Below are 20,451 nucleotides of genomic sequence, written 5' to 3'. Positions count from 1 at the left end.
AGATGAGATATTTGAGAAATTGCGTATACGAGGAAAGTGGATGTTACTGGAATGTGTCTGAATAAATATCTGATGAGGAAGCATGAAAAAATGGACACTTGGGCGCATAGAGAGCACAAGTGAAAGAAAAAGAGAGAAGATTTTGAATTGGTAATTGCAATGAGAGAAGTTAATGAACGTAATAAGGGGACGTAGCGCGTTTAAGTGCCACAGATGGAACGCACAAGACACCAAAACTGTTGGAATCTGTTTCCTCTCACAACACATCCAAAACCTTACCTCTTTTCTCCAGACACGTGAAAAACTGTGCACCAGCTTAGCCATAAAAGGTAGGCCACGTAAGCCAGAAAATCTTACCTCTCCAATCAAATCCTGCCACGTCACCAGATAAGAGCCTTTTTTTCATATACCCAAAATTAGCTTTTGCAGCAGGTAAGGTATGGAAACGGAATAATCCTGTACCTACACATCCACGTCTGTCTGTCACGGCCATACTTAGTAAGATTTTCATTACCCAATTACCATATTGCCCTACCTCCTAGTAAAAACATCACCAACAACAAACAAATCATATATATATTCCTTTTCTTCTAAAGAGACAACCAAAAGATATTGTTTACCAGTTTTCAATAAATTGTTTCATTTTAATGCAAATAATAGTAGTAGTTAAGTAATGGCCGGCTCACATCCACTCACTCCAGACCTTGTTTTTTTTTTACTATTTCCAATAAATAAGTTTTGGTTTTATGAAATGAGTAGAATGAAAAATGATTATTGAGTAATGTTAAAATGAAAAAGTAAGAAAAAGATGAAGGAGGAGAGGGATATTATAGTAAAAGAAGGTAAAATAATTGAAGTGGTAAAAGAGAGAAATAGGAGGTTCATAATAATGGTCCCCACAATAGGAACAGCAGGGAAACTGAGCATTGTCTCTTCCTTCGTTGTTCTCGTCTCCAATGCTCCAGCTCCTCCACTGCAAGTGTCAACACTCACTCCCTCAGAATTCCCCAACCTCTCTCTCTTTCTCTCTTTCTCTCTCCGAGTAAGTGACACAGTCGGTGGGCTTATACCCCTGCAAATTGCCTATAGATACAGGGACCCCAACGGTTCTTTGCCTTTTATCTGCTTCGGCTCGTGACCCTCTGCCCTGTCTCCTTTCTCTTTCTCTCTCTGTTGCTGAATTTAACACTACTCACCTTTCATACACTTCAATCCCTTTTTATTGGCCAGCTTTCCCTTATTCACACCAACAACAGTACTTCCTTTTCCTTATCCAACACCAAATTCGGTTCCTCTTTTCGGGTTTCGGAATCCATCAATCAATGAATGCCCTGTTTATACACTCCTGCTTTTCCTATCCTACCTCAACCTTTTAGCAGACTCACTAGTAAATTACCAACTCTCACATTTATATTTTTCCTCTCCTCTCCTCTGTTCCATTTCTTTCTTCCACTCTAATATTCCCAAAACCTCTTGTTGGCCTTTTCTTCATTTCCTTTTTTTTAATAAGGCAAAAGATTTTGTTGTTTGTACCTTTTGGGTTTAGGGTTTTGCGCCCCCTTCGGAAAAATAAAAAAAACAAACCTATGTTCAACTCCAAGCCTCTTCAATTCTGAACAAATTGAGCCACACATACAAATAATGTCTTCGTGTTTGACCGGAGCTGGAGGAAGAACCTACGGGTTCGATTTCGAATTTGTTAAATCTTCATCTTCTTCCACCAGAACCTCACACACCTCTTCTTCACCTTCTTCAACAATCTCCGAATCCAGCAATTCGGCCCTCGCAATCTCCACGAAGAAACCCAGAACGCCTCGAAAGCGACCCAACCAAACCTACAATGAAGCCGCGGCGCTTCTCTCCACCGCCTACCCCAACCTCTTCTCCACGAAGAACCTCAAAACGCAGGGCAAATTCGCAAAGCCCGCGTCGGAGAATTTTGATTATGACTCTTCGGAGCTGTTGTTGCCATTCAGGGTTTTGGACGGGTCGTCGTCGTGTTTCCTTCTGGACCAACCGGGCCCGAAGCCCTTGGAGAGGCCCAAAGAGGTGAGCGTGCAGGAGAAGGCGTGTGGGAGCCCCGGGGAGATAAGCTCTGTAGTGAATTTCAATTACCTAGAATTGAACGACGATTGCGAAGAGAGCCTCGATGCGGAATCGATTCTCGACGAGGAAATCGAAGAAGGGATCGATAGCATCATGGGGAGCAGGGTGCAAGATGTCTCAAACGACGCCGTCAGTAACTTTCCCTGGATAATGCCTTTTGGCGGGAAATCCGACTTCCCCAGACCCCGTGTCAGCGCTCTCCGACACGTCGACGACGGAAACTGGTGGAATTTTCCGGTCGTTGATATTCTTCAAATATCGCCCAAAATTAACGCCAAGCCTCCTCCGGTGACCGCCGAGAAGAAGATGAAGAAGAAGAAGGTGGCAGCGATTGCGGCGACGGAGAAACCGGTCGTAGTGGAGTTGAAGAACGTGGAATTGCCCAAACCGAAACAAGGTTTGATGTTGAAATTGAATTACGACGACGTTCGGAGCGCTTGGTCCGACCGTGGGATACCGTTCTCCGACGATAGCCCCCTGGCCGACTTGCCGGAAGCTGACGTCACTGTAAGTTCCATTAAGTAACAGTAGCCACTACTCTGTTGATTGCGAGATTTACGAGGAAATAACAGCGTGTTTAGCAAGAAGCTTTATTTTAATCTAATCTTTTTAAAATTCAATCTTAGAAAGTTTGGAGATTGACTCCACTGTTAGCATTTTTAATCACGTGGGGTATGGTAATCCAACTTTTCAAAACTGAAGTAGTAAAGTATTTCATGCATCTCTTGCTTAGTTCCTCTTTACTTTACTTTACTTTTCACCGTGATGCTTTAAAAGTAAAATATTTAATAGATTTCAATTTCAATATGAATTTGGGTATAAAGGTTAGAAGCAAAAGCATGTGTTTGTGGTGTGCTGCTACCATTTTCATCTATTATTAATAGTTGTAGTTATATTTGTCTTGCATTATTAAATTTTGTGATGGTGGTGGTAGCCTGTAGATTGTAGATGGTAGTGAATAATAAACGGAATTTGTGTTTTGGTGTTGTGGGAGGCAGGCGCGGCTGTCACAAATTGATTTGTGGTGGGACAATGGCGGAGTGAGAGAAGCTAGCGTGCAGCGCTACAAAGAGAAACGGCGAACGAGGCTGTTCTCGAAGAAGATCAGATACCAGGTGAGGAAGGTCAACGCAGATCGACGCCCCAGAATGAAGGTACGACTGAGTTGAGGACACTTGGAGAATTTTGATTTTAAAGAAAAGAGGAAATGTGCTTTATGATTTGGTGATGATAATTTTGGATACTGAGGTTGGTGCGTGCGTCACAGTTTATTTTTGTTATGGAGAGTGGACCCCGTTACTGTGGTTGGTCACTTTGTCCAACTTTTGAGGATCTATCTATTTCACCTTAGTTTGATACCCTCCCACTGCCACTCCATTGCCAATGCTTCCAATTCCAATGTTTAGGTTTATGTTCTTAATTTCATATATCAACAGCTCCTCACGCATGCATCTCCTCCACTTTTCATTCCTATCACAATATTCTCTTTAGATTCTTTCGTCAGATTATTCTACTCTCTCTCTCTCTCCATATATAAAATAAAACATGTCTGCTCTACATTCTTGTATCGTATTTAAAAAAAACATGTGTGTATATATATATATATATATTCCTGTGTCAACAACAGATTTGGTCGGCCTTCATTTTTATTGGACACTATAATTCTAATGTGATGATGGTTGGTTGAACAAGGTGGCCTAACTAGGACGACAATTTCGTACCAAAACCAAACTAAAAAACGAGAAAGGGATAACTGGATGGTTTTCTGAACAAATTAAATCATGAATTATGGTTTCATTTATGTTTGACAGACACATTGAGGTAACAAGTCTAACTTGTTTGTGATGTGGCAGGGGCGATTTGTTAGGAGGCTCAATTCTAGCTCAAATGCACACAGATGATTTTGATTTTGTATGTAGTAGTACGTAGCAGTAAAGAACAAGCTTTTTGGGACTACTCTTTAAAATAAAAGTAAAAAAAAAAAGTTAAAAAAAAGGAAAGAGAGAGTTTATCTATATTTTTGTAACCTTTACTCTCTTTTTTTCTTTAGTCCTTTTACTTTTTGGGTTCTTCTTAGTTCCTGCAGTGAGACTGTATGAGATAAGCAAGAAGTAGAAGCAAATTGCCTAAGATTCTATTACACATAAAATTCTCTTAGCATTATGGGCACATGGAGATTCTTGGTTTCATATCCCATTCCATCCTTATGTGGTCAATAGTACTTTTTGGTTAGGTAAAGCTAACAAAATTAAAAACAACAAAACAAGAGTATTTAAGGGTGATCGTTGCTTTCTCCAATCATTACACTTTACATATTACTTAATATAATGATGGATGATTTGACAGGAAGCCATGAAAGGTAAAATGAAATCACCTTGACCGTTGAGTTGGCTTTCTATCCAGACATATATCACTTTACAATTCAAAATATGATTTTAATTTCAACACATCATTCATTACCCTTTTTTTCACTTTTTTTCTTTCTCTCTGCTGCGTGCGTGTTAACCATGTCAATTTGGGAAATGCTGGTGTATTCTAGTATGTGATAATTAAGGATTATAAGTTATAACTCTTTTTTATTCATATTAAATACTACATTCTGAATTGAATATTAAATTTCACATTTCTTGTTTGTCTAATTTACTTTCGAGTCAACACATATTTAAAAATATGTTTGAATGAGTTTTTTAAAAAATAAAAAACAAAATAAAATTTTATATAAATTAAAATTATTATATATATATATATATATTAAAAATATGTTTTTTTTTAAAAAAAAATTTGGACAAATTTTAAATTTATAAAAAAGTTAATTACATTTTTTTTTTCTTTTTAAGAAGTATTTTTCCTTACCGAACCTTGTTGTTTGTCTAACTCCATTCTTCTTCTTGTTTATTGTAAATCTCGCTGAACTTTCCTTTTGTATTCCTTTACAAGATAAAAATATAACTATGTTTTGTATTTTTATAATATAAAACAAAAAGGTAATTCCATTCTTAATAAACTACTTTCTAAACTGTTATGTTTTGTAAATTAATTGAATTACCTACCATAAAAATTATATATTTTAATTGAGATTGACTTAATTATGGTACAAAATTTACATACAAATTAATTCAATTACTGTGAGAAAGAAAGTTGTGTTATCATTAATTAAACTTTATTTAAAATAGTCTATGTCATTAATTTGATTACTCGCCTTTTAATTTGATGAGGTATCACTTTATTATTTTTACCTTATTCCTGTAATATAGGATCTTATATTTTTCATCTTTTTATTGATAAGATATTGATGATGATATATAGATAATAAATTCATTTTATTTTATTATTATATTTAAAGGATTTTGTCTTACACTATTTGTTTTGACTATTATATCATTTACAACATTTTTTTTAGTATTTCTAACATTATAAATACTGAAATATTTATTTATTTTATTATTAATAATATATTATTTAATTTAAGCATTACACTTTTTATTTCATTGTTTTCATCACAGTGAGAGTATATTAAGATTAATAAATTTAATAATAACTTTTTTTTTATAAAAAGTTTTCAGGTTAGGCATCACTATGCAACTTGACATCTTAGCTAGGCTGACACCTCAAGTAACAACAATCATTTGCCATCATATGAAAAAAAAATATTATTAACAAAAAAAGAAAAAAGAAAGAAAATACAAAAATATGGGGGGACTAGACCAAAACTCATATAGGTAGACTATACCTATTCATAAAGAATTCTAAAAGTAGACTAGCTGGAAGTCTATTATACCAATTAAATGATTCTCTATAAATAATTTAATACATATGAAATTTATAATAATAAAAAAACAAGTATAATTAAAATAAACTCAAATGAAAAAAATAAAATTAATTGTGAAACTTTCAAAATATATTTTCATTAATAAAATAAAATTTAAATTTGAATAAAACACCATATAATCATTTCTTTATTTATTTGCATTTATTTTTAACTTAATACGTATCTAAGTTGAAATACTTAATGACACTCAGTTAGCTAAAATTTGTTAAAATAGGACAATTTTATAATATTTCTATAAAATTGAGTAAAATTTTAAAGATATTAATATGAATAAGTGATGTTTCAAAACATCACTTTAAAATGGATAAATCATATTTCTATGCACAATTTTAGTATTAATTATTTTTAAGGACATGTTAAGAAGCTGAACTTACGGGTACAATTTTTATTATTTTATTTATTTTTACAAAATTATGTTTATATAATTTATAATTTTCTTTCTAACAGATGTCACACTTCCATGCATAATTTCTATTTTTTATACTACTTATATTTTTTTTTTATATTTTATAGTATTCAACTTATGTATAAAAATAAAATTTAAATCACTAATGAAAATACAACTTCTATTCAAAAGAAGTCAAATTTTGTGTATAAAGCATGGCTTATATAAAAAAAAATAGAAAGTATGCACATAAACACAATTTATATTTTTAATATCTTTTAATAGTGAACTTTTGTATAAAAAAAAATCAAAATCATCCATTAATGAAAATACAACTTCTATAAAAAAAAAATTAAAATTTTATGTATAGAAGAATGACTTATATAAAAAAATTAAAAAAATCATGCACATAAACAAAACTTTTATTAAAAAAATAAACATAACTTTTGTAAAAACAAAATTAAAAGTGTGTATATGAATATTTTTACATTTTTTTTACCTATTTTCATAAAAAAGAACATACACAAATTATATCATTTTAGTATATTTTTATCTTACTATAGTGCCATTATACATTAATGTGTATGTTAATATTAACTAGAGAGTTTGTAAAATAAGAACATTTTAAAAGTAATATGTACAAACATACTTACATTAATCTAAAATGTAATAAGATCTATTATCATAATTATTTTAAGTTTAACTCTTGAAAATTTACATATGCATATTTTGTACACTACAACAAAATTATGAAATAGAAACCAATTTTTAGAGACAAAAAATAATTAATTGCTATAATGACTAAATTAGAGACCATTGTAGAAACTAAAAAAAAATTGGTTTCTATTATTGTTAAATGGTTTCTAAATTGGTATCTAATTAGCAACCAAAGTTTTTGCTACCAAATTTAAAAACTAAATAATTGGTAGTTAAAATCTTGGTAGCTAATTAGATACCAACTTAGAAACCATTTAACAATAATAGAAACTAATGTAGAAACCAATATTTTTTTAGTTTATAAAATGGTCTCTTATTTAGTTACTATAGCAACTAATTATTTTTGGTATCTAAATTTTGTTTCTATTTCATGTTTTTCTTGTAGTGGTATACCAAGTACAATCATAATAGATTTTTAAATGAAGTATATATCAAGATAGATTATGAAAAGACATGATTATATTAGATGAGATTTATTGTATCATATGATGAATAAATTTTGTTTTAATGAGAAATGGATTGATTGGGTCAAAGGTTGCTTGAAATTGGCCTCTATATCAATTCTAATCAATGGAAGTCCAACAACAAAATTCAAACCATCTCAGGGATTGAGACAGGGGGACCCCCTTAGCGCCCTCTATTTTTAACTATAGCTTAGGGGTTGTTTGATTTAGTGAGACAAACTGTCAAGAAGATGTTTCTCCAAGACTTGAGAGTAGGTAGGCTTGAGGTAGAGACTTGTGTTCTATAATTTGTGAACGATACCTTATTCATGTGTAATGATAACCATCAAAATATTTTAACCATTAAAGAGTTACTCTCAGATGTTATGAGTTAGCTTCTGGATTGAAGATCAATTTTCATAAGTCAATGATTGTTGTAATTGGGGTAAATAATGTGTAGTAGATAGCTTTTCTAATACTTTAAAGTGTGTGCAGAGGATATACCATTTAAATACTTAGGTTTAATAGTGGATGAGAATCCTAGGAGAAAATATTTTTTGTCACCTCTTGTGGACACAATTTGGAGTAAACTTAATGCATGGAAAGATAGATATTTAACTTTGGCTGACATAATTTGCCTTATTAAGTTTGTGTTTAATTTCCTCCCCTCTTTTATTTGTCCTACTTTAAGTATCTCATTTTTGTCTATCAATTTATCATAAATATTCAGAAAAAGTTCATATGGGGTTAGGACAGGAATAACAAAACCATAGTTTGGGTGTGTTTGGATAAATTGTGCAAGTTAAAGGAGGAAGGGAATTTGGGTATATATTGGGAAATTTAATAATGCTCTTTTAGCAAAATGGCAGTGGCGGTTGGAGACGAAGGTTAGTGGAAAATGGAGAGACAATATTAGGTCCAAATACGAATTAGATTATGGTAAACCTAATGGATCAAATCTTAAGTCTCAATCGTGGTGGTTGAGGGATTTAGGTAGTGTGTGGTGAGGGAGAAAATGCAAGGTGGTTTCATAGGAACTTTCTTTTTTCTTAAAAAAGTTAATTAAAATATTCGATAAAATGAGAATTTCAATTTAATTCTATAAATACATAGAAAAAAATAATACATAATAATAGAAATTGGAATTTTTGATAAAAATCGGAATTCTTGATAAAAAGGAATATAATCAAGTTTAAAATTACAACACATAGTTGTTCAAAAGTTCATACATCCCTAATCAAGTTTAAAATTAAAACATACGTCCCTAATCAATTTTGCTTCCAACACTTGATCTTATTACTTGATTAGGTGATTAATAAGTGCCTAATTTCAGTAATATTTCATATTAAAATATAGGCACTTATGAGGATTTATTGCTAATTTACATATAAAATAATCCTTAATTTATGAATTTATACCTTTTTACATTTTTTATGAGCTTTATTGGAATAAGAGCATTTTATTCCCAAATTTGGTGTTAATTGCATATTTACATGGAGGATTGAAGATTTAGAGTAAAGGAGAATAATTTGAGAAAAAAGAGAAAACTGGAAGGTCCCAGAATGGAAAAAGATGTAAAGAAAGATTGGACATTTTTTTTATGTTTTATCATTTAGCCCATTAGCGCGACACTGGAAGCAACCTAACCCTAGAAAACTAGGATAAATAGAGGGCTAGAGGCTCAACCTTAGTGTGCCAGATTAAGAGTAAAACACCATAGAGTGAATTGTAACCAATTGGGAGAATGAAAGGTGCTAAAAGTATCCGTGGCTAATTCTACACTTTTGGATTTGGGAGTAATCTGCTCAAACTCTCTTATGTATTGAGATGATATCTTATATATTAATATTCAGTTCTTGATTGATTATTAGTATTGTTGTTTTATTTTTAACTTTCTGCAACAAATTGAGAATCTTAATCGGACCGAGAGGTATTTTTAGGGTTCAAACCTAAACATCAATACTTAACATATTTGAGTGCTAGAGATAGACTTGAAATGTTAATTGACATTAACGTCTGATTGTGATTTCTAAGTTGTTTTTATAAGTATGCGAGAGATCGATATTTAGGAAAATTTTTTAAGAATTTTATATGCGAGAGATAGATATAAATGAATTTTCTACGGGCATCAATTTGAATCAAAGAACTTAATAGTAACATGCTAATCAAAATACATGAGAGTGGGGAGATGAAACCTAATCCCTATTTTTCCGAAGCAACTCATCCTTTGTTTGTTTTTTTTATTGATCAGTGTCACAACAATCACTTCAAAACTATTTTTATTGTTCTGTTGTTATATTTAACGAATTTTGTACTCGATAATTCACGGTTCCTTTTCGATGTCGTTGTCGGAGAACAAATTTTTGATTTGTTGAGTATAATTTCCTAAATATTGTGAATATTTTAATTGTTTTGATTTATTTTAATTTTGTGTTATTATAAACAGATTTCTTTTTATTTTATTTGATTTTATTTTAATTTGCTGATTTACTGTTATTATTTTAATTCTTATTTTGTTTTTATTTATTTCTATTTATTTTCAGATTTTTATTTTTATTTTATTTTCTTTTAGTTTTTTTAGGTTTAGTTACGTAGTTTTATTTAGGTTTAGGTAGTTTTTATTTATTTGTTTTAATTATTTATCATTACTAGTTTTAGTTTTTATTGTTACGTTAGGTAGTATCTTTTAAGTAAGTAGGTTAGTATTTTATTATTATAATCTTCTGTTTTATTTTATTTCAGTTTTATTTGTTTTTATTTTATTCTTAGTATTTATTTGTTATTTTTAAGTACGTTATTTCTTGTTTTTATTGTTTTCTTCTATTCTGTTTTTAGTTTTTATTTTATTTATATTTTTTTTCTTTTTTGAGTATTTTTTTCATTTTAGTGTTTTGTTTTTGTTTTATTTTATCTTTAGGTTTTAATATGTAGTTTATTGATTTTATTTTAGTTAGTTATTTAAATTCTTGTTTATTTTTTAATTTTCGAAAAAAATATAAAATTTCGGTTACTACTTGTAAATTTTTCTTGCTAACCCTTGCATTAGCTGCTTTTATATGATATTGAGAAGTCAAGTTCCAAAAGACCACTTGTTATTTGAAGCAGAAATTGAGAAGGTGGCTAGAAAAAATCGAAAATCAAAGGCAAAAGAATATCAAGAAGATAATAGAGAGGACTCTTCAACATCTTCTTCTTTCTCCATTGATATTTTTTCAGGAGAATAACAACATGGCGGGGGAGGAAACACCACCTCCTAGGAGAACTCTTGGAGATTACGCCATACAGCAAGGGCCCAAACATTTTTCTAGCATTGCAGTGCCGACAACTAACATGGCCTTGGAGATGAAGCATGCGTTCCTTACCCTCATTAGTACCAATGAATTCACGGAGATGGATCATGAGGATCCTCATACACACTTGGCTACTTTTTATGAATTGGTGGGAACTATGAGTTTCCAGACATGTGATCTTAAGAATGTATACATGCGTTTGTTTCCTTTTTCTTTGGAAGGGAAAGCAAAGGAGTGGCTTATATCTCATCCTAATCAGAGTTTAACTAAATGGAAGGATGTGGAGGAAAAACAATTTTGCAAAGATTTTTCCCAATCTCTCGTTACATCAATGCTAAGTCTGAAATATCTGTGTTCAAACAAGGATTAGAGGAGTCTTTCTGTGAGACATGGGAGAGATTCATGAGGATGCTGAGAAAATGCCCAAACCATGGGTTTGAAGATATTGCTCAAATGAGCATATTTATTAATGGTCTCAGATCAAATAAAAAGATGCTTCTAGATGCCGCGACTGGTGGCACAATGATGGTTGTTGATGTAGATCAAGCAACGAGGATTATAGAAGCTTTGGCCACAACTGACTAAGAAAAACCAATATTTTTTGGAAGTCCAACCTCATTACAACTCTGGAAAATGACCTCAAGATTCATGTTTCTAATATGTTTATGATTTGAAGATGAAATGAAAAGCAATCATGATTTGTTATGATTCAGTGAAAATAGAGTGATGAATTGTCATTTGTTTGTTTTGATTTGATCCTGGAAGTTGATTGGGTCATCTGTGCGGTCAGTTGCTCAAGTTGTTGGGTCAGAATTTTGTTTTGAGCTAGCAATGCATCTTTAGTGTTTAACTCCAATACTCCTCTTTTTGATGATTTTGTCTATCATGTTGAGCTTGATAATCAGTTGTGGCCAAAGCTTCTATAATCCTCGTTGCTTGATCTGCATCAACAACCATCATTATGCCACCAACCGCGACATCTAAGAGCATCTTTGTATTTGATCTGAGACCATTAATAAATATGCTTAGTTGAGCAATATCTTCAAACCCATGGTTTGGGCATTTTCTCAGCATCCTCTTGAATCTCTCCCATGTCTCATAGAAAGACTCCTCTACTCCTTGTTTGAACACATATATTTCAGACTTAGCATTGATGTAACGAGAGATTGGGAAAAATCTTTGCAAATTTTTTTTTCCTCCACATCCTTCCATTTAGTTAAACTCTGATTAGGATGAGATATAAGCCACTCCTTTGCTGTCCCTGCCAAAGAAAAAGGAAACAAACGCATGTATACATTCTTAAGATCACCTGTTTGGAAACCCATAGTTCCCACCAATTCATAAAAAGTAGCAAGTGTGTATGAGGATCCTCATGATCCATCGCTGTGAATTGATTGGTACTAATGAGGGTAAGGAACGCAGGCTTCATCTCCAAGGCCCTGTTAGTTGCAGGCACTGCAATGCTAGAAAAATGTTTGGGCCCTTGATGTATGGCGTAATCTCCCAGAGTTCTCATAGGAGGTGGTGTTTCCTCCCCGCCATGTTGTTATTCTCCTGCAAAATATCAATGGAAAAAGAAGAAGACGTTGAAGAGTCTTCTCTATTATCTTCTTGATATTCTTTTGCCTTTGATTCACAAGTAGTAAACAAAATTTTATAATTTATATTTTTTTTCAAAAATTAAAAAATAAACAAGAATTTAAATAACTAATTAAAATAAAATCAATAAACTACAAATTAAAACTTAAAGATAAAATAAAACAAAAACAAAACACTAAAATGACACTAAGAGAAAATAAAACAAAAATATTCAGAAAAAGAAAAAAATATAAACAAAATAAAAACTAAAAACAGAATAGAAGAAAACAATAAAAACAAAATATAACGTACTTACAAGTAACAAATAAATACTAAGAATAAAATAAAAACAAAATAAAACTAAAACAAAATAAAACATAAGATTATAATCGTAAAAAAACTAACCAACTTACTTAAAAATAAAAACTAAAACTAGTAATGATAAATAATGAAAACAAATAAATAAAAACTACCTAAACCTAAATAAAACTACGTAACTAAACCTAAAAAGAACTAAAATAAAATCAAAACAAAAATAAAAATAAATTTGAAAATAAATAGAAATAAATAAAATCAAAATAAGAATTAAAATAATAACAGCAAAACAGAAAATTAAAATAAAATCAAAACAAATCTGTTTATAATAACACAAAATTAAAACAAATCAAAATAATTAAAATATTCACAATATTTAGGAAATTATACTCAATAAATCAAACATGTTCCCCGGCGTCAAAAACTTGATGACATTTTATGACAAGTGCATCGCATTTGTCAGAAGTAATAATTGTCCCTAAGGACGAATATCGATCTCACAAGGAACAATTATTACTTCTGACAAACGCGGTGCTTGCCATAAAATGTCATCAGTGATGGAACACCACTTCCATAATCTGATGTCTGAAATAAATAATTTTAAGTTAATGAATCAAAACTCCAAAACACCACAAAGGGAATATATATAGATTCCAATTCCATGGTTCCGAAGGATTAGACTTGAAGCAGTCTAACATCTTACAAAATTCATATTAAGAAATCTTACCGATCTTAATGTTATTCTCAATGCAGTTGGTGATGATCTTTTCATTCCTTTAACAACTGCACCTAACCATCTATTTCCTTCCTTGTTTGCTTCAACTTCCTTCAGATTGAATTGCATAGTTATATACAGGTGAACATCTATATTTTAACTTTACCTTAATTTGCATATATTTTCATGAATAAAAACAAATGAAGAGATTCAACTCTACCTACGTAATCTTCTTCAGTGAAGAGTCGTGCTCCACAAATTACAAATTGCTAGAGTTAATTTATCAAACCATTAAGACAACAAACCGTAATGAAATTCACCACAATTGAAATTTCTAAGACCCAAAAATCAACAGAAGAAAACCATACCAATCCAATCCAATCAAATCAGAGAACACTGGATAAATTGAACTTAGAAAGAATGTGAACAAACCTGAACAAATCCTTCCACGGAGGCGCCGATTGTGGCGATTTCGGATAATCGCGAAATGATTTTGTACAGCTTGGCGACAGGTTCGCGACAACTTCGTGGAGATGGTTCGTGAGGAGCGTTTGAGCGTTTAGGGCTTCGAGTTTAGACAGAGAGAGGTTTGAGTGTTTAGGGTTTGACTATGAGGGTTCGTGAGGAGCGTTTAGGGCTTCGTGTTTAGGCAGAAAGAGAAGTTTGACTGTTTAGTCAAACCAGATTTTCAAAAATAATTGGGAATAAACTAATTTCGGTTACCAAAAATATTTTAAAAAATAATTGGGAATAATGAGGGAAGGAAAACTTGTTTTTATTCTAAAGGATAATTGTGACGGTTGAAAATGACATATTTTGAAAGATAATTGTGGCGCTTAGTCAAATGACGTATTATACTGAAATTTGTGGCAGTTATTAATAAACGCCATTTTTTACATGATTTTTTGTAGTGCAAAATTTGGAACAAATGTTGGAATTGGTTAAGTAAAATTCCAAATTCAAACAATAAAGCTATATAAAATCTAGGGACCTAGGACAATTATATAAGTCTAACCAACTTTCAAGATAAGGTTAATCAAATTGAGAGAATATTTTTTTTCAACTGACTCCACCAAGATTGATGACAAAATCTCGAGAAAAAGAAGAGGACACAAATTCTATAGAATAAATAGGAATTTTCTCTGTTTGAAAATCTAATCAGATAAAAATGATCCTTGATTTTTTAGCTACTGTAGGGTGTGATTAGATTTTGAACTATATAAAGTATGAAGATAAAAACTTAGAAAGAAAACAAAGAGAAAAAGAAGAAAGCAAAAGTGAGAAAGAAAAGAGTGTTCATGTTACATATAATATCATGTGTAGGAATACTCTACAATATAGTTCACAATATAATAAAAAGAAATACTCCATAATATAGCTTGACTTGTTTAAAGGAATACTCCACAATATGACAAAAAGAAAACAAAATTGTAAGATATAGTTGAAAATAATTTTTAATTTACTTGAGATGTTAGAGTTGTTAAAGTTGTTAATTTGTTTTATATAAACATGAGAGAAAATATATGTTTTCAAATATATAAATTATGATTTTCAATATAATAACTTGTGTATATGTGATGAATACTAACTTTTGAAAACTATTTTATATCAAGCATTTTTATTAGAAATTCTCTTAATAATTTGTATTCAAAGAGACCTAAAGTGATAACACCAACATAAACATTACAACTCAATCTAAGCCTTTATCTAGGAAAAATAGAAAAATGAAGTAATATAAATATTCAGATTACTAAATCTTGGATGATAAGTTCTTTCGATTATGTGATAATAAGGTGCACAAAAAATCTAAATTGTCAAATCAAATTCATAATTATCCAAGCTCATATTACTTTCAAGTTCACTTAAATGGATTTATCTTAAATTGAAATCCATATTTTTAGATTTTAAGTCCAATCCATTTAATTAGATTTGGATTAGATATAAATTGGATACATTTTTGGATTATCCAAAATGGATTGGATTGGATTTTAAGTCCAACCCATGTCAAGTCGCGTTGACCCGAGCCTAGGTCAAGTTGAGTCATCTTAATCCCAACTCGAGTCAAGTTGTCTCAAGCCTAGGTCCAGTCGGGTGAGTCGATCTAGACCTAGGTCAAGTCGAGTCGACCTCGAACTAGGTTGAGTCAACTCAGCCCAAACTTAGGTTGAATTGAGTCAGTCCCAACCCAAGTCCAATCACATTGGTCTTGGTCAAGCTGAGTCGGCCTGGGCCCAGGTCGAGCTAAGTCTGTTGAATAAGATGCTTTGATGATTTCCAAATCAAGCTTGAAGAGTTGAAGGATCTGTTGTTGTGAGTGTTATTTAGTAGATTTTGAATTGTTAATTTACACCTAGTTATCATCTAAACTCATATGATTTTAAATCTCTTTTGATAGTTTTAGTTTTTAAATATGTGTTAATTTTAGTTAGTTGTGTTGCGATTTAAATCAATTGAAAAAATTTTATTCAAAGTTTGGTGACTATAACAAGTTTTTCAACCAGTAGATTTATTGTGACAACCGATCAAATTGCAGTTAGTGTTTTTGAAAGGATTTAAAAATGATTTATTTTGTTTTGTCTTTTTTGTAAAGCCAAAATAGTCGGTTATTTCAATAATTTAATAGTGTTAATTGATAAAATTGTTTGATTTTATGTTGTGTGAACATGTATAAATATTATATTTTGATATTTTGAAAGTTAAATATTATTTTTGATGTTGGAAAACTTATTGAATGATATGAATTTTTAAACGTTATGTGATTGAATGATATGTATTATATATAAATGATGAAAATTGTATGAAATTGATGTCATACATTTGAGATAATGTATGAGTTGTTGTTTAATGACATTAAATATGAAAAGCCTATGTTTAACATAGATCCTCTAGCTTCACTGATGATCTAAGTTATATAGACTAAGATATCAGGTGGTGAAAGTTAAGAGGGAGTTTATACACACCGGGTTCCGCTGTTGACACTCAGTATTGGATGTTTGAACTTATCCAGATCTTTTCTCTTGGACTCGCTGATAATCTTTAGATCAAGTGTTAGTCTCTGGTATGGGCATACTTAATGAGTCTTCCGGAAGATGATGTATTCATGTGTAATTAGTGGGATTGAAATGAAATCAAATGATTGTGATTGAAAATAGATCCATGTGTGGTATATATGAATGGTGGAATTGGTATTGAAATTTTATATGACAACATTCAAAGAAATGTTTATAAATGATTAGTTTGGTTCTTTTTGCATGAATTAGATATGTTATGAAAGTTCTTTTCATTAACTTACCATTTCTTTTCTTGTTGTGTTTGAACTGCAATGACTGTACTAGGTACACAAGCATATGATCATACAAGTGTCGGAGGGTCTTGATAGCTTTAGGATGTAGTTTTGAACCTTATATTATTAATATTAATATTTCTATAAGTCATAATCTTGTAATAGAAATATTTTGAAAAACTCCAAGTCTGTATAGAAATCGGTAGAACTTGTATTGTAATAATAGTTAGATGTATTTTATAGGGTGTTACAAGTTAAACTAATAAGATACACTTAATTTATATCTATTTTATTTATTTTAAAGTAACTAAATATTTTTTTTAAATGACAACTATTCAATTTTTTAATACTATTTTTATAAAATTTATGTGAATATGTATTAAATTGTTTCATTTTTCTATTTTAAAATAAATTATTCATAAAAAGAATAAAATTATATATTTTTTAATGTAATAAAAATGTGAGTATACATGCGTGTTTTCTAGTTATATATAAAAAGATTAAATTATATACCACAATAATTTTATATATTATTACATTATATCAATAATTTTATGTAAATTAATAATTTTGTCATACAATTTTTGAATTTTATATTAGCATAATTATTTATGTTAAATTTTATTAAAATTGAATAATAAAAATTAAATAACTTCATATATCATTACAAGAAAAACTAGTTTTAACGGAGGTTTTTTTTTACATTATCTAGAGTTAAAACATCTATTAAGTCATTTACTCAATATTGCAGTTTCCTCCGTTGAACTATCCTTAGGGAATGCGTTTTTTGTGGTTTTTTTTAAACCTCAGGAAAAATCTTTTAGAACCCTGTTAAATATCATGGATTTAAGAATCTCCATAATATACCATGGGTTTAAAAACCTCCGTAAAATATCATGGATTTCAAAACCTCCGTCAAGTACAATGAGTTTAAAAACCTCCGTAAAATACCATGGATTTAAGAACCTCCATAAAATACCATGAGTTTCAAAATGTATGTAAAATACTATGAGTTTCAAAATTTTCGTAAAATACCAAGAGTTTCAAAATTTCCATAAAATACCATGAGTTTCAAAATTTTCGTAAAATGACTTGCCATTTGAAAGAACCTTCAAGCCCATTTTCCACCATCTCTAACAATCCTCCTTACTTCTCTCTTCCGTCGTAGACACACTGCTCTCCGGCATAGGCTCAATGGTCATTGACGACAGTCCTAGCAAAGAATAACAATTCAGCCACACTTATGTCTATTATATATAAGGAGAAAAAAACACTAAATAAGACATTTTTTTTCTTATTCTAATATTGCTTCTCCCATCACCTTATTGTCTCAACTTGGGTCACAAACCACTATTACCTAACTCGAAAACAATTGGTGTTTATCACTTCTTTATATATCCTAAATAATTGCATTGTCTATTAGATGTGGGTTTTAAAGTCATGTGTGTTATTGGCTAAAAATTGCAAAATCATATTGTGAAGAGAAATTAACTTTATTACTTCTCACTTTGACAATGAATTAATTATTAGATGCATTTTAAAATAAAGACCTTAATTTAAAATATTTCAAAATTATGAAATTAAATATTAACAATTATAACTGAAACTAAAATTGCACATAAAATATACGTACATAAAAACGAAAACAAATTAAGTCAGGTTTTTTGAAGTATGAGCTCATAGCAAGAAAAAACTAGGAATTATATAAACTAACTAACATCAATCATAAAACATATGTAAATACTGTTGAAATACTTATTATCTAAGATTAGTTGTTGAAATACTTATTATTCAAGATTAGTTGTTGAAATACTCATTATTCAAGGTTGTTTTGTTGAGTTTTTAAAAGTAAACTTTTGCAACTTTAGATAACTTATTTGTAAAGTTACACTTTCAAAATTTTAGAGAATTTAATTATAAAATATATAAAAACTATGTAATTTTTAATTATTTATAAACAAATTTAATTATATTTATTTATTGAAGTTTGAAAAATCTGGAGTGTTTTATTGAGGTCAGAGAGTGTGATGATGTTCATGTTAAGGTTATGATTCACTTAATGGTAAATACAAAAAAAATTATGATTTTACCCAAGAATTGAGTTGTTGAAATGGAGTGGAGAGAGTGATTGGAAATGAATGTTATTTTATTTGATGTGGGAATGGAGGGGTGAGGGTGAGAGTATACTCTCTTTCTTTTTGTTGTTGCCTTAAAATAAGGAAGTAAGGAAACAATTGAGAATTTGAGAGTTAGTTTGTACATAAAAACTGTAACATAACATTAATTTAAAAAATTAAAAAATAATTTTATTTTTTAAGTACATATGTAATGACAAACTCCGGATTTTGACCATGATTGGGTTCTTTTTTTGCTTTTTACCAAAATGGGGTCCGTTTAAAAAAAATTACAAATTTAGGCAAGTCGTGCCAATTCGACACGACTTCATATGCACAGATCGTCCCAATTAGAAACGACTCTGCCATGTCATACTGAAGTTGACACGACTTCTGCCCTGTCATACTAAAGTCGTGCCAACTTGGCACGACTTTTGTCATGTCATACCGAAGTTGTGCCAACTTGACACGACTTCTGCCGCGTCATATTTTTTTTTTAATTTTATTGTTTATATATTGGGTAGTAAGTTATGTAATGTTAAAAATTAATTTGATACATAATTTTCTAAGAGTGTTAGTTTTAAGGAACAAAAAATTGGATAATTGTGTATGGATCATGTTTGGATAATTAGCTTATTCAAACTTTGAGTCATTAACTCCTGAGGACGTTGCCACCGGACATGGTTTCCCACTAGCCAAAAAGTATATTTTGATATTTAATGTCTCATGTATGCAAATTTTTTGATATTTTGATATTTAATGGCGTCGGACATGATCCATACACGATTATCCAATATTTTGTTCCTTAAAACTAACACTCTTGTAAAGTTATGTATCAAATTAATTTTTAACATTACATAACTTACTACCCAATATATAAACAATAAAATTTTTAACAAAAAATATGACGTGGCAGAAGTCGTGCCAAGTTGACACGACTTCAATATGACGTGGCAGAAGTCGTGTCAAGTTGGCACGACTTCAGTATGACATGACAGAGTCGTGTCAAATTGGAACGATTTGTGCATATGAAGTCGTGCCGAATTGGCAGGGCTTGCCTAAATTTGTAATTTTTTTTAAGCGGACCCCATTTTGGTAAAAAACAAAAAGAAATAACCCATCATAGTCAAAAACCCAACAAAATACTTCCACATAATAATAAAATGAGATATATTAAATAGGGTAGAATCAGAACAAATAAATTTGTGTAAACAAAAAACGGTTATATAGAGAAATTCTCATAAATAATGCTTTTAATATATGTTATTATTTCTAACATGTATTTTCCATATATATATATATATATATATATATATATATATATAATATGGCATGGTGGTGGGATAAAGGCACGAACGGATAGAGGCAAATGATGGCGGAAGGTGGGTTCACGCAGAAAACTACAACGTTGAAGTGGGGAACAATGGCAGTGCCACTAAGTTGATATTCACATTACTTTTTAGATAAATGATATCATTTTAACAATGTTAAATTGTGTTTTTTTACTAATACAAATTTAATTTACTGATTTTTTAAAAAAGTAAAATGACATTTCCCTTTTATTTTATTTAAAAGTATCATGTTGACTAAAACTTAAATAAAAAATATGAAAATTAAAAGTTAAATTTTTTAAGAAAAAATAAATAAATGTTTTATAAGAAAAATGAAGAATTTAA

The 20,451-nt window shown here is 30.4% G+C and overlaps 2 protein-coding genes and 2 pseudogenes across 2 annotated transcripts; 3 read left to right on the top strand and 1 right to left on the bottom strand.

Moving 5' to 3' along the window:
* Positions 1-699: 699 nt before the first annotated feature.
* LOC137807261 (protein CHLOROPLAST IMPORT APPARATUS 2-like) lies at positions 700-4,295 on the top strand. The gene is made up of 3 exons (XM_068607789.1): positions 700-2,613; positions 3,105-3,260; positions 3,960-4,295. The coding sequence occupies exons 1-3, from the start codon at positions 1,642-1,644 to the stop codon at positions 4,005-4,007; spliced, it is 1,176 nt and encodes a 391-aa protein (XP_068463890.1). The 5' UTR covers positions 700-1,641; the 3' UTR covers positions 4,008-4,295.
* Positions 4,296-10,708: 6,413 nt separating this feature from the next.
* LOC137805572 (uncharacterized) lies at positions 10,709-11,355 on the top strand. Its single transcript, XM_068605515.1, has 2 exons — positions 10,709-11,030; positions 11,135-11,355. The coding sequence occupies exons 1-2, from the start codon at positions 10,709-10,711 to the stop codon at positions 11,353-11,355; spliced, it is 543 nt and encodes a 180-aa protein (XP_068461616.1).
* LOC137808880 (small nucleolar RNA R71) lies at positions 11,102-11,207 on the bottom strand (annotated as a pseudogene).
* A 460-nt stretch (positions 11,356-11,815) lies between the features above and the next one.
* Positions 11,816-11,921, top strand: LOC137808878 (small nucleolar RNA R71; annotated as a pseudogene).
* The last annotated feature ends 8,530 nt before the right edge of the window (positions 11,922-20,451 follow it).

Source organism: Phaseolus vulgaris, chromosome 3, assembly GCF_000499845.2.
Source record: "Phaseolus vulgaris cultivar G19833 chromosome 3, P. vulgaris v2.0, whole genome shotgun sequence".
NCBI classification, from domain to species: domain Eukaryota; kingdom Viridiplantae; phylum Streptophyta; class Magnoliopsida; order Fabales; family Fabaceae; genus Phaseolus; species Phaseolus vulgaris.
The sequence above is the reverse complement of the archived record's forward strand: the minus strand, read 5'-3'. Positions and strand labels throughout refer to the sequence as shown.

What these genes read in the sequence shown, in the direction of transcription:
- LOC137807261 (XM_068607789.1), top strand. Translation starts at nt 1,642, where the DNA reads ATGTCTTCGTGTTTGACCGGAGCTGGAGGAAGAACCTACGGGTTCGAT. An exon ending in TGCCGGAAGCTGACGTCACT is followed by an intron (nt 2,614 to 3,104) that starts GTAAGTTCCATT and finishes TGTGGGAGGCAG; the next exon opens with GCGCGGCTGTCACAAATTGA. An exon ending in ATCGACGCCCCAGAATGAAG is followed by an intron (nt 3,261 to 3,959) that starts GTACGACTGAGT and finishes GTGATGTGGCAG; the next exon opens with GGGCGATTTGTTAGGAGGCT.
- LOC137805572 (XM_068605515.1), top strand. Translation starts at nt 10,709, where the DNA reads ATGGCGGGGGAGGAAACACCACCTCCTAGGAGAACTCTTGGAGATTAC. An exon ending in TATATCTCATCCTAATCAGA is followed by an intron (nt 11,031 to 11,134) that starts GTTTAACTAAAT and finishes TGTTCAAACAAG; the next exon opens with GATTAGAGGAGTCTTTCTGT.